The sequence below is a fragment of the Kryptolebias marmoratus genome, linkage group LG16 (assembly GCF_001649575.2).
Source record: "Kryptolebias marmoratus isolate JLee-2015 linkage group LG16, ASM164957v2, whole genome shotgun sequence".
Taxonomy (NCBI): domain Eukaryota; kingdom Metazoa; phylum Chordata; class Actinopteri; order Cyprinodontiformes; family Rivulidae; genus Kryptolebias; species Kryptolebias marmoratus.
Genome location: NC_051445.1, coordinates 21,867,803 through 21,880,930, shown reverse-complemented (window position 1 = coordinate 21,880,930; position 13,128 = coordinate 21,867,803). Strand labels below are relative to the sequence as shown.

At 44.4% G+C, this 13,128-nt stretch overlaps 1 protein-coding gene across 4 annotated transcripts in view; it reads left to right on the top strand.

Annotated features, from left to right (window-relative positions):
• Positions 1-13,128, top strand: part of LOC108232283 (myelin basic protein) — a 64,406-nt gene that overhangs the window by 34,558 nt on the left and 16,720 nt on the right. For all 4 annotated transcript variants that reach the window (XM_025004576.2, XM_025004574.2, XM_025004578.2 and 1 more), the window contains exon 3: positions 6,161-6,236. In XM_025004576.2, the coding sequence (XP_024860344.1) occupies positions 6,161-6,236 (76 nt within the window). The remainder of the gene's footprint in view (positions 1-6,160; positions 6,237-13,128) is intronic.

Below are 13,128 nucleotides of genomic sequence, written 5' to 3'. Positions count from 1 at the left end.
CGGCTGAAAAGGGTTCAAATCAGCGGATTCCTCTTCACCTCTCTCTGCACTCAGATGTAAGGAGCGGCTCGGGAGCAGGGAGCCCCACCCGGTGGTCTGGTTCTGAATGCGGTTCGGAGGGCTGAGTGCGGCTGAGGTGGCCGCCATCAGCCAAACAAGCACACTCACGAGCGTTCGTCTCAGCTCTGGGAAAGGACCAGATGAGACACTCCGACCTAAGTACGATCAATGGTGTCTCATCGTTGCTCATGCACACTTGTGAAGCTATCTGCCGTTAACCATTACAAATAAGTGAAACCTTCAGCAGACGCTTGCTTTAGGATTGTGCGTCTCATGAGGCGATATTTAGCTTATCCGACTTAGTTGTGTCTCTGAACATCTAAATAGGAGAGTTAAAGCTGCTTGTAGCTGATATACGCTTGAGGAAGCACAAAACATTCAAATCCTGACTAAACTGAACAAAGAACACGACCCAGTTCGCCCTCACCTCTGCGGGTTGGAGCTTACAGTACGTTAGAGCAAACGAAACATTCATCATTCCATATTTACGCCGGCCTCAGGATTTCTTCAGCAGCTTTGCTTCTTCCTGAAGCCTGACAGGTTCGACACGAATGGTTAAAAAAAAAAAAGACAAATCCAGACACTCTCTTAAAGTTATTATCCAGTGGCCTTTAGAGCAGCGGTTCCCAACGATCAGCAGCAGCGTGCAGCGGTTTCACTACACGGTGGTTTTAAACATTTCTTTCCCACGTCCAAAAAGTAATAATGTATTTAGTGGATGGTTTCTGCAGGGTCTTAGCGAGGTCTTTAGACAGAATAATGCAGCAAGCTCCCATTCTGTGGGCTGAAGCATGGTTGTGTGGGATTTTGCAGTAACTTCGGGAGCGAGGTCATGCTGGCAGCGTCTTGGCTCGGTGGTTGAGAGTCTGAAGCAGGACTGGACACGAAACGGCGCTGGTTTCATGTCTGCGATTCTAACAGTCGAGCGAAAAAGACCTGCAGCTTCAACCTGACCCGGTCCGGGGAAGTCGTGTCACATTGTGAGAGCCTGAGAAAGGATCCCAGCTGGAAGAACCTGCGCCAAGCAGACCCCGACTCTGTTTGTCTTGAAGACTTCAGCACCTTGTTAAAACAGAATCAGAATCTGGAAACAAACGTCCCACCTGATGTCTCACCTCATGGACAGAGGAATGCAGGACCAACGTGACTCATAGCTTTTCTGTGAAAGAAATATTCATGAAGACAATGTTCTTGTGTTGTTTGCACATGCATGGGTTGTTATTCAAGAGAGGGTTATTGGCAGTTTGGTTTAAAACAGTAATAAACTATAAATATACATAAATTATACTATATATTAGAATACATTTTACATAATTACATATAATGTAGTGAGCAGGGGCTATGGTAGCTCGATGGTCAGTGCGGACATCTTGTAATCCTGTGGCTTATTAAGAATAACTGGGATCATTATATGATGAGAAGGGATTAGTGTTTTGGTCAAGACATAAAAATAACGTTCTGCGCCATCTCATGCGAGCTCTTGTGAGATCTGTTTAAGCTCCAAGTATGTGTTATGAACGACTCTCAGCTACTGTGACCTCAGATTTTAGCTCTATATCTGTCAAACTGGTCGAGTTACAGACGTTTCTGTGCTCGCTAAGGTCGCTTAGCTGCAGCAGGCGTCTCAAACTGGGTCGACTCTTAATGTTAATCAGTTGTAAATTTGCACTCGGCACTTTTTGCAGGGTTCATTGAAGTCCATCCAGTGGTTCATGAGATATTAAGCTAACACAGACACACAGACATGAGCAAAAATCTCCCACCTTTCACATTTAACAGCAGGCAGCTAACATCAGTAGCATAAAACCTGTCTGTATGTCTTGGTGCTGCGTTCAAGGAGACAATAAGAGCTTCTAATGGATGAAGAGGATCAGAAACATTTCTCCAAGTCTTGAAATGAGCGTCTTCTTATATAAATGTCTTAAAAATCAAGACTTGTCCTGGTTATATTACAGCACAGCCTCAACAGTCTTATTTCCAGTCTAATATATGTAAGCCAGCAAATAACCTGCAGGCTAAAGTAACAGTTCGTTAGCTTGTTTAATATAATCCAGGTTAGAATGAATACAAAATAAAGCCCCATGTAGGTCAGGGGAGAGCAGCAGCTTCGAACTGAGCTGCTTTTACACGCCGCTCCATCAGATGATGCAGCTACCTGTAACCCAGGCTCTAATAATGCCACCGCTGACAGCAGAACCAGCAGCGGGCCAATCCTCCGGCCCGCCGAGGATCTGTTTTTGTCCTAATGAGTCCAGACACATCTCAGGTACTGTCCGCCTCAGCGTTCTGGTGCTCGGGGTTAACGCGGCGCTGATGCTTTCGCTCTTTCACGCAGACTCAGACACAAGCCAAGTGTTTTTGTTTCTTTTCTAGAGTCCAGGAGCCAGTTACCCATCCGTCTCCTCGCCCACAGATGTCATCGTTCGAGGAAACGTCCGGCCTCTGGTGGCTCAGCTCTTGGCTTGTGGATTTGTTTTTCCCGGTCCAGATAAAACATTAAAAAAAAAAACTAAAAAAAAAAAAGCGCGAGGCTGCCAAGAGAGATAAGCAAGCTGTCCCCCTTTGTGCGTGGGAGCGCGTGAACAAAATCCAACAAAAGATGAATGCTTAGCGCTTACATGATGGAGACAGAAAGATTGCATGTGCCAGACTGTAGGAATGCAATCAGAATGGAAGCTTTAGGGTGGCAGATTTCACTTTTTGTTTTAGTATGCCTCTACAACGTACAATTCCAGGTCTGAAAAAGTTGGGATGTTGTGAAAAATTAAAATAAAAACAGAAGGCAGTGATTTGCAAATTTCATAAATCCATATTTTGTTTAGACTGGAACATAGTAAACATATCAAATGTTAAAACTAGGAAACTGTACCAATTTAAAGTTGTTCTGGTCTGATAGAGGATTCTAGCTTCACCACTCCTGGGTCTGTTTTTGTTCAATATTTTATTTTGTGATGCATCAAATGTTTTTGGTTCTTCAGAGATCTGGACTGCAGGCAGGTCAGCTCCGCTCCTGGACTCTTCTTCTGTGAATGGATGCAGTCTGTATCTGAACTCTGGAAGGCCTTCCCTGGAAAAGATGTTTTCTGGAAGTACATGTTGTTGTAAAACCTGTACGTACTTTCTGCACTGATGGAGCCTTTCCAGATGTGTGTAAGCTGCCCTAATGCACCCCCATACCATCAGAGAGGCAGGCTTTTGAACTGTGAGCTGACAACATGTTGGATGGTCCCTCTCCTCTGTAGTAAGGAGGCGTCTGTGGTTTCCAAAAAGGATTTCAGATTTGACCTCCTCTGACCACAGAACAGTTCTCCTCTTTGTCTCAGTTTGTTTGAAATGATCTGTAGCTCAGAGGAGATGTTCCTGGATGGTGTTCACATCTGGCTTCTTCTCTGTCTGATAGAGCTTTAAGCAGCATTAGTGGATGTCAGGGTGAACTGTGTTTACTGACAGTGATCTGTGGAAGTGTTCCTCATGTCCAGAACAGAATCAGACCTGGTTTTAATGAAGGCCCCTGAGGGCCCAAAGATCAGGAGCACCTAATGTCGACGTTCAGCCTCATCCTTTGTCCTTCCTACAGATTACTGAAACCTTCTGATTAAATCATAAACTGTAGATGATGGGATATCTAAAGGCTTGCCAATTTTCCATTGAGGAACATTTTTCTGATATTATTCCACTATTTTTAGCTGCAGTTTCTCTCAAACTGCTGAACCTCTGCCCATCTTTACTTCTGAGAGATTCAGCCTCTAAAATGGTCTTTTTATCCCCAGTCCTCTCACTGACCTGTTGCTAATTAACTTAATTAAATGCAAAATTCTCCTCAGCTGGTTCTTCCTTCTACAGCCAAAAAGTGTTTTTTTTTCTTCTAAAAATGGTACAAGTTCTCAGTTGAAACATTTGATATGTTTACTATGTTCCACTGTGAATAAAATATGGGTTCCTGAGATTTTGGAAATCATGGCATTCTGTTGTTTAGATACATTTTACACAACGTCCCCCACTCGTCTGGATTTGTCCAAATGAAAGCGTCTAACTGAAGACACTTCCTTAAGACTGTATCGGAGCTGTGTGCATAATTGGTTTAGATTATTAAAAAAAAAGGCAGGAAGTTTTAAAAGCATGACACTTATGGACCGTTACATGATTGGCATGAGTAAGTCACACTCATCACACTCCTCTTCCTCTCAGATGTTTAGATGGCGTCACAGCTGCACATCACTTGTTGAACTGTGAGCCTCTGTGATCGACAGCCCCGCCGAGGAGTGGAGAAGGGGGAGGGTAAAACATGACGTCGATCATGCTTTGAGACCAGGAGGAGCTTCTTATGAAACGCTGAAGATTAAAATAAAATATCAAATAAATAAATGCACATGCTTGGGCTGTTTTGAAGCAGCTGATCGTGACTCAGCCCGTGTTGGTTTCAGTCCCATGTTTTATACGTCTTAAATCCAGCTGAGGCTCTGCCTGAAACGGGGAACACGTGCTTCCTGTTTGCTCTCAGCTGTCACAAACCGTCACTGACTTTGGCAAAGAGAGACAAATAAACTGCAGGCATGTGTGGTTCGACTTCACGATTTGTGTCGTTGTAGCGTATGCTTCATTTCCTCTTACGTTTTGTTGTGACAGCAACTAAAGGAACAGTAGAAATCCTGGCTTTTATGATTTCCAACAGATGTCATCAGGATGAAGAGCATTTTAATGGAACCAAAGATGCTGTTACCCTGAAGCACTCAGGATGTCATCGTTTAAGATGGATTTCCATAAAACTTTACAGCTTTCAGTAAAAAGAAATCTACTTATTAGAGTTTTGACATTACTAATATCCAGTATATGGTAAAAAGCTTCTCTGATACCAAACTTGGGCCTAAAATTACAAATGATTTCTGCTTATTAAATGTGTATTTTATGAACTCGGATAAAACTTCTGTATATTTAATCACCACTTACTGTAGTAAAACAGGATATCATTGATAAAAAAATGACTCCTTTCAAAGTGTCAACATACTGTAAGTGTAACACACACACACACACACACACACAGTCCTGAGGGCAGTTTATGGCAGAAGGGAAGCAACATGCAAGCTGCTCCCGGTTCTGAACCAACAACCTTCTTGCTGCTCCATCAGCAGCTGTGAAACTAACCGTGACTGTTTAACAAAAATATATGGTTCTTTTGAAAAATGTTCATAGTGAAAGAAGCTGTCCGTCTGTCAGCAAACAAACTGATCTAAAATGACCGAACTGATCAGAATCCAAATAAAATTTACTGTCCAAATGTTTAAAGAACACGGGGAGATTGTTTGTGGCTGGTGCTGTTTCCCAGGTAGTATGAAACAGTACAGCAAAGTACAATACAGTACAGTATAACGTAGTACATTGCAGTACAATCCAGGACTTGGACAATACGGTATATTTACAGATATTACACAGTATACAAGCGTTGTGCTCAGGTCCAACATTCCTTGCTCCCTTTTTAATAAAAACCTTTAAATTTGTAAACAGAAAGTGAAGCTTGTACTTAAGTTTATTATCAGCTTGATCAAATAACTCTTAGTGAAATCCTGCTACATCTCTAAATATAACTCAGCTGTCTTTCCACGTACAAAAAGCAAATTTCTGTCATTTAAACTGTATTTTCACATATTTCAACATTACAGCTTAAACACGTACGGGTGAATATATATATTTTTATAAAATCCATCCAAATCCCAAACACCTGTGATATTTTCCGTGTTTGTTTCTGTGCAGATCACGTCTGAAAGGACAGCTTTGATCTCAGTATTAGTTTAAAGGCAGCTCTTGCAGCCAGAGTTGGATGCTTCTGCCATGAATCCCATGTGGAAACACCGGGCCGTCGTTTTAGCATCCAAACCCGGCGAAGCGTCAGATTAGGCTTCCTCAGATTGGCAGACGAACGCATTTTAGCAGCGTTACGCACTAATGAGGTCCTCCAGCTCACGTCTGAGCAGGTATCTGTGGAGATCTGTATGGATTCTCCTCCTCCTCCTCCTCCTGTCTGTCTGTCGGTCTCTGTCTTTGCTCTGTTGCCATGGCACCCAGCGCCTCACCTCTTCAATCTGTTTTTGTGTTCTTATTAAAGGCTTCGTCACCCAAACCCAAGGAAGCGGAGCCGGCAGGAACAGCGGCAGAGCCTGAAACACAGGATGAAGTTTTCGGTAAGACGTCAAAGAAATGGCTGCGAATTTGAATCACGATGCATAATAATAACCGCTCACCCTGACATCTGCACCCGTTTTCCCTTATCAGTAGAGGCACATTTGAAGCAGGAAACGGCGTGGAACGCGAAACAGACGTGGCGAAATGCAGTAATCTGGTGTTTTACCACCCGGCTTCGGTGAAAGTTTAGTCTTAGAGCACAGCGAGCAGCTCTGAGGACGGAGAAACCTGAAGTCCCAGCTGTAAACTCGCACTGACACAGCACAAATTCAAAACTCGAGCCATCTTAACTCACTATCGTGTTTTTTTTTTCCCCCTCTTTGACAGCAATGACAGCTTCTCCCTCGCCACTCTGACTCACAGGCTGCTAATCCGTGGTGTGACATTTGCTGGGAGCGGGCTGGCCGCTGAAAAGTTACCTTTCACCGGCGCTGAAGGAAACGAAATGGGTTTCGGAGGCCACGCGGTCCTCGTGATGAGAAAATCTGAGAGGCGCTGCACAGTTTTCTGTATTTTTTCTTGCCGTTTCCAAAGGTTTTCCTTTTTGAGTCACAGTCAGATGAGTTGCGTGGTGGAAAAATGGACGGCGGGGGGGTAGAGAGATAAGTGCCTTTGTAGTACTGTTTCTCAGCAGAGGAGGGCAGAGTCCGATGGACAAGAGAGGCAGTCTGCAGGCTGGCACCGAGTCGGTTTATTTGTGGAGATTAATGCTCTGCAAACGATTCAGACAGTTTGTAAATCCGGAGGTAAACAAAAAGGAACAAACCTGTTGAAAACTTTGCACTTTCGGATCAAATTCATTCTCTACTTTATGCAGAACAGAAGACTTTATAATAAATTAAGCAGCACACACACACACACACACACTGTAAATGCAACCAACAGTGTCTCAGAGACTTCCTGTTGGAAGTCATGAACTCTGATGAGCTCCTTCCACCACCCAGGCTGAAGGAAGGGACTGTTTTTGGTTCTTTGCACACTGGCAGCCAGATGTGATCTATAGAATAAAGACCTGTTGAGTAACTCTTTAGGCTCTTTAGTGTTTTACACAAATATTAATGACACCTGAGTGCATCGTACAAAAAGAAGAGCTCCTAAATCAGTTGAAAGGCTGAGAGAGTCAAACCCCTCAGTTATCTGATCACCTGGAAGCGGTCTGCTGGCGTCAGGAGTGTTTACACACAGCAGGAGGAAGTAGGATGTTGGCAGTGAAGCGCTCGTTGCTGCAGATTAATCTAAAGAGGGTCATTAAGGCTATTTCCAAACAACTTGGGGTTTATCTTTCCAAGGGAAGGAAGATCCTTCAGAGGTAGACAAAACGCTGACGACAGCAGGTAAAGGCATATTAGCTGTCAAAGTATGCAATTTTATGCATCAGTGAATGATCGTTTGGGGGTTAGCGTCACTCAAACTCATCAGGCAGTTTGTAAAATATGTGTTTACAGCTAAATTCGATGCTGAGTTACGGAAATTAGCCCAGAAACTCTCAGCACAGCTCGTTTCATCTGATCTTACCCTCAACTTTAGCTTTAACTGAATTCCTGGGCTTCTAATGCTTTGGAAAAACATTGATTTTATTTGATTTTTCTTTAGCTTGTAAGTTTTTTATAGTTTTATCAGATTTTATTGTGTTTTTGTTCCTCGGTTTGAATTTATTTGTGTTTTTTTTATTGTTTCTCTCTTGTGTGAGCTGTGTTTTCTCATCGCCTCAGTACAGCACTGTGGTGTTTCAGATAAAGTTGGATTGAATAAACTCCCTCCAACTAGATGACTCCACTTCTGTCGACACGTCCTCGCAGCTTTTAGGGTGCATTCACAGCAGCCCTGTTTAATCTGCTTTAATTCAACTCTAGTTTGTTTGCCTAGAAAGTCCGGTTTATTTGGGGAGGTGTGAACGAGCAGTCGAACTCTGATGCGGACCAAAAAAGCGAACTCTGGTCCACCTAAAAACCTCGGTCTCGGTTCGGTTGAAGTGAGCTCTGGCGCAGTTCGAATGCATATGTGAACGCAAGCGGACCAGACACCGCTCCAAAAGCAGGAAGTGGTTTATAGCACAGAGCCTTCTGGGTAAATACAACCAACCCTCTAGTGGGAGAAATGACTCGTGGTCAGACATGGAGACAAAACAAAAATCCTATAACCTCTAAAATTTGACGCCACTCCATTTTTGTTTCCTTTTCCAGAAGAAGGAAGTTACGCTCAGTGTCTTCTTCAGAGGTTTTTCCTGTTGTTTCCTTCAGTAGTTCTCAGTGCGGCGCCACCACAGGCGAGGGGGGGGAACATGTCGCTCAAAGGGTTTGGTTCAAGTGACTCTGTGCAGAGTGAATGAGAACCGCAGCAGCTGAAAATGGAACAAATGTTTCAGTTTTGGTCCCCCGATAGAACCGAGTCTACCGGACTATCAGGTGTGAACGCAGCCTGAGCCGTCGTTTCTTTTCAGAAGAAGAGAGAAGAACTTTAGGCGTCTGTCTCTGATTTTATGGTTTGCTTATTTCACGGACTCCATTTCTGTCCGGCGCCGAGACTGTCTGCAGTGAACTCGTCAGTGTTTGAATGTAAACAAATAACTTGTATTTGGTAATTGTTGCCAACAAAACTGCTGATTTCTCTAATTTTTTTTACAAACTATGTGGTGGACTTTCGGTAGTGAATGATACATATTTAGTGTTATTTAAAAATATATAGTAGATAATACACGTATACAAAAGATTAAAATGGAAAACATTGAAAAATTGTGTATTTTGACAGCTGTTATGGCTTTAATCTCCTCAGGAGCAATCATCTGAGGTGGAGGTCAGGAGATTGTCTCTTCTCTCTAAAATAAACATGGCGGCACAGCTTAGGTTTGCAAAGTTGCATTTAAAGAAACAAGACTTTGGTTCTCTTGGCCTGAGACAGGATGGTGAGACACGAACACTGATGAGCACGGGGGTGGAGAGCTGATGATTTGGGTTTGCTGCGCTGCGAGATCAAGCGTGAAGTCCCAGAGTCTGATCATGTGTTGTGGAGTCAAATATGAGGCCAACACGATGTCTGAGGGGGGAAAAGGATTCAAAGTGTTTTGGTTCAATACAGAATGAATCATGGATACTTCATTTTGAGTGAAAAGCACTAATTGACTGCGTTTCCATGGAAACTCCTCATAGAGTCAATATCACGCCAGGCCCGTAAATCCGACCGTCGGCCCGGCTGAACCTCTGTTTTTTAGTGTGTGCGCGGTGATCTCACTCCCTCTCTTCTTGTTGTTGTCCACTGGTTATTGGCAGGAAAGTGCAGAACCCCGTCTGACTGATCCTCTCCTGCGGCGTCAGTAATTAATGTCCCCCACGCCACGAACACATGTAGCTGATCGACACCGAGCAGCCTCAGAGAACCCGGGTTCTGACACAGCAGACCACTTAAAGCGGACGCCCCCCTCACATCCTGTGGGGACGACGGCGCGTTCGGGTGCAGGCAGCTTGCCTTTTATTCCACACTTTTAAGCTAGGTTTTAGAGAGTTTTGGTCAAACCTCGTCTCATGTGAGATCTCGCAAGATGGGTTTATTGTTGAGGATAACTCTCAGCTACTATCACACCAAATTGTAGCTCAGTACCTGCAAAATTGACCGATCTATAGCCATTCATACGTTTGTTAAGGCTGATGAAATGTAGCGGCCATCTTGACTTGGGCTGACTTCACAAGGTAATCAGTTGTAGATGTCAATCCAGCGATTACTTTCTGAGAGTTTCATTAAAATCCCTCCACGGGTTCATGAGATATTTTGCTAACAGACAAACATCACCTGCAGTTTTAAGCGTCGTCTTCTAAAGTAGCAAGGTCTAATAAAAAATGCGTCCTGACTGCAGTGTTTGCCGTGCTCGTTTGTCCTGTTTTCTTGTTCAAAGTGATCGTGACGGCGGCGGACGTGAAGCCAGATGAGAGATTAGTTTGATGTTCAAAGTGATTTATATTGTTAGTGAAGACAGAAGATGCAGTTTGCTAAGTGCTAAACGTTTTACTGGTCCCTACTGTAGGTGATATCATATTTTTATCACTTTCTGACTCGTTGTTATGAAGCTACAATCATTAACCAGGGGGCACAAAGGAGAACCGTTTGCTTTGGTCACTGAGTATTTTGTTTTTTTACTGGTATATTAGCGGTCGGAGCATGGTTTGGTCTGCCATCGCCAGGCGCCGTGACTCATCTCCACCCGTCCAGCGTCTCAGGATGTCTCCACCATGCGCTTCCTGTTTGCTCTGCTTTTTTTTTTTTTTTTTTCCTTTTGAAGGGCAAACACCACCTTCGGCTGTCCAACAGCTAAAAGCCCATTACGAGTCCATTATCCAGTCCGGCTCAGCGGGGCTGAGCTCCACAAAGCAGACCCCGTCTTCTTTCTACGTCTGCCCTTTTTTTCCAGCCTGACTCCGTCTGGGTTCGCCGTCTCTTCCCCGTCACTGGCTGCGGCCAAGAGAAGCTGACCGCAGGTCAAGGAGCGGCGACCGATCTTAACAACCCGACCGTTTCAAGGCAAAATGGCGTAAAGGGATATTAGTTCTGTGTGGCATCGCGCTGAAGAGTCACAGTTAGCCGGCGGGCACCAGGTGTGTCTAGTTTAAGCCTAGAAACGAGACACAAGTGGCCAGACTTGCTTCAAATTCTGGGCAACCAAGCCACGTTGTTTCACACTCCACTCCCACCATGCTCCACCCGGCTGCCACCACCATGCTGACGATGAACCAGAATTTTCTGTGCCTCCGAATCATCGTACTTTTTCCCTTCTAAAGTTATTAAAATTCTTCAGAATATCAGGCAAAGCGAAGGGACTTGAGGAGTGCCTTCACACTGCGGGGTAAAAATCAAAAACAGCGAGGACTGTCTTCGCAGGGTCTTGGCGAGGACTTCGAGTGTGTACGAAGAGCGCAGCGGGCCCCTCGTTATGCCTCACAGGGTACCGTTACGTGTCTCTACGATGGTTCTGAGCGTGGACGAGCCTTCTGTAGCGAGGTGGTGGTGGTTTATCACCGCGGTGGCAGCCATGTGACTCGGTTGTCCAGAACTTTGAAGCAGAACTGGCTGCACTAGCCTTATTGAATTATTGAGGCTATGACTGAGAGAGTCACACTCAGGTGGACCTGTAGAGGGCGGTGAGGGCCCCGGGGACCCAGCAAACAGCGATTACTAAGAGTGTAGGTGCATCCTGAGTGCCTTCACACTGAAGGAGGTTTTGTTCTGTGTTGTTAACCTGTGTGAAGGGTGGGGGCCTTAATGAACATAGCAAAGGACACCGGGTGTTGACTTAGGGGCTCAGGAGCTTAATCTGGTTTACCGTAGAACTTCGGTAAGATTCAGAGGACTTTGATGGCACCGAGGAGATCCATTCAATATTCATCAGGTGGTTTTCCCATCTTGTAGCTCCTGCCTGTAACAGTGGGGTGATGTTTTCATGGAGCACTTCGTAAAATAAAAAGATCTTCTCTTTGTAATTAGTTTGGCTTTTCAGTCTTCAGTCTTTTCCTGCACCCACACACGTACGGCAGGAATCGATGATGGTCCCTTCTCGTGCAAAACGAAACACCCGGCTGTGAGGGAGAAGATGCTTTCAAAGAAGACGCCTTTTAAACAGTGGAGCCACTGAATAGCTTTACTTCCTGTAATGTTGATAAAACCCATTATTTTTCTCAAACCGTACATACAGTACGTCACGTACTCTTGTCCATAGGTGTCTGCTGAGCAGGTGTCTCTTTCAGCACATCCTCTCAAAAAGCCCAGTTTGTTAGACTCTGCAGCTGATTGGACAAGAAACGATGCTTCTTTTTGTTTGATCTAGAGATTATATACCCAAATGTATATAAAAGTGATCTGAGGAGGAAAAGCCTGCACCTTAAACACAGTGTTTCAGTCAGTCCAGAAGGAATCTGTGACAGAAAAGAAGTCCCTTTTGTTGTGGAATTTGGACTATAAAGATTTTTTTTCACAAAAAGCTCCTCTTTAGAGCACCAAACAGCATAAAATAACCCTTTTTAAAGGGAAATTCGCTCGGCAAAGATGTTGATACAACTGGATAATTCGGCGTCAAATAAGGCTTTACTGCAGGAAGGGAGGTGATGGAAAGCAGATAAATCCTCCGTCTCAGTGGATCAGTGAGCGAGGGTCCGACCGACACGAGTGACCACACGTTTACACACAGATCAGGCTACATGGAGCGTACAGCATGCGCAGGGTTTGATTCCCTTTTTTACACTGTCGCTGCAGACTAAAATGATCTGAATCAACCTTTTCGTTATCTGCACTCATCTAAACTATCATTCACTGAAAGTTTAAAATGATATACAATTAATGACACTTAAATGAGAGGGACGGCTGTGGCTCAGTGGTTAGAGCAGTCGTCCTCCAATGAGAGAGTTGGAGGTTCAGTTCCACCAGTCTGCCACATGAAGGGTTCCTGGGCCAGACACTGGACCGCTAACTGCCTCATCGATGTACGAATGGAGTTTAAAGCACTGATTAGACTCTACAGAATGACTGATTCAGGTTAGCTTTGTAGAGATGTGTTTGAGTGCTTGGTGGATGGGTAAATAAGGACTCAGATTGTGTTGTATACAAGTAGAGTCCATTTACTTAGAAAGGAAAGTAGGCCTCTTTAAAAGATTAGCAAGTCACCTGTTACCGTGTGGTTCTTATTGGTGAAAGTGGAGCAGAACGGAGCCACGGTGAGGCTCGGGCTCTGCCGAGCTGATATTTGGCAGAAAGTTAGATTTGGCTGTGATTGGCGTGTCGACGTTCCTCAGTGTTTCCGTCTGTGGTGCGTACTTTTAGTAACCCGGACTAGTTGAATACATGACATCATCTCGCTCACGCCAATGAGAGTGTCTTAAGGATGGATCATCGCCGACAGTGGAAATATGTTAA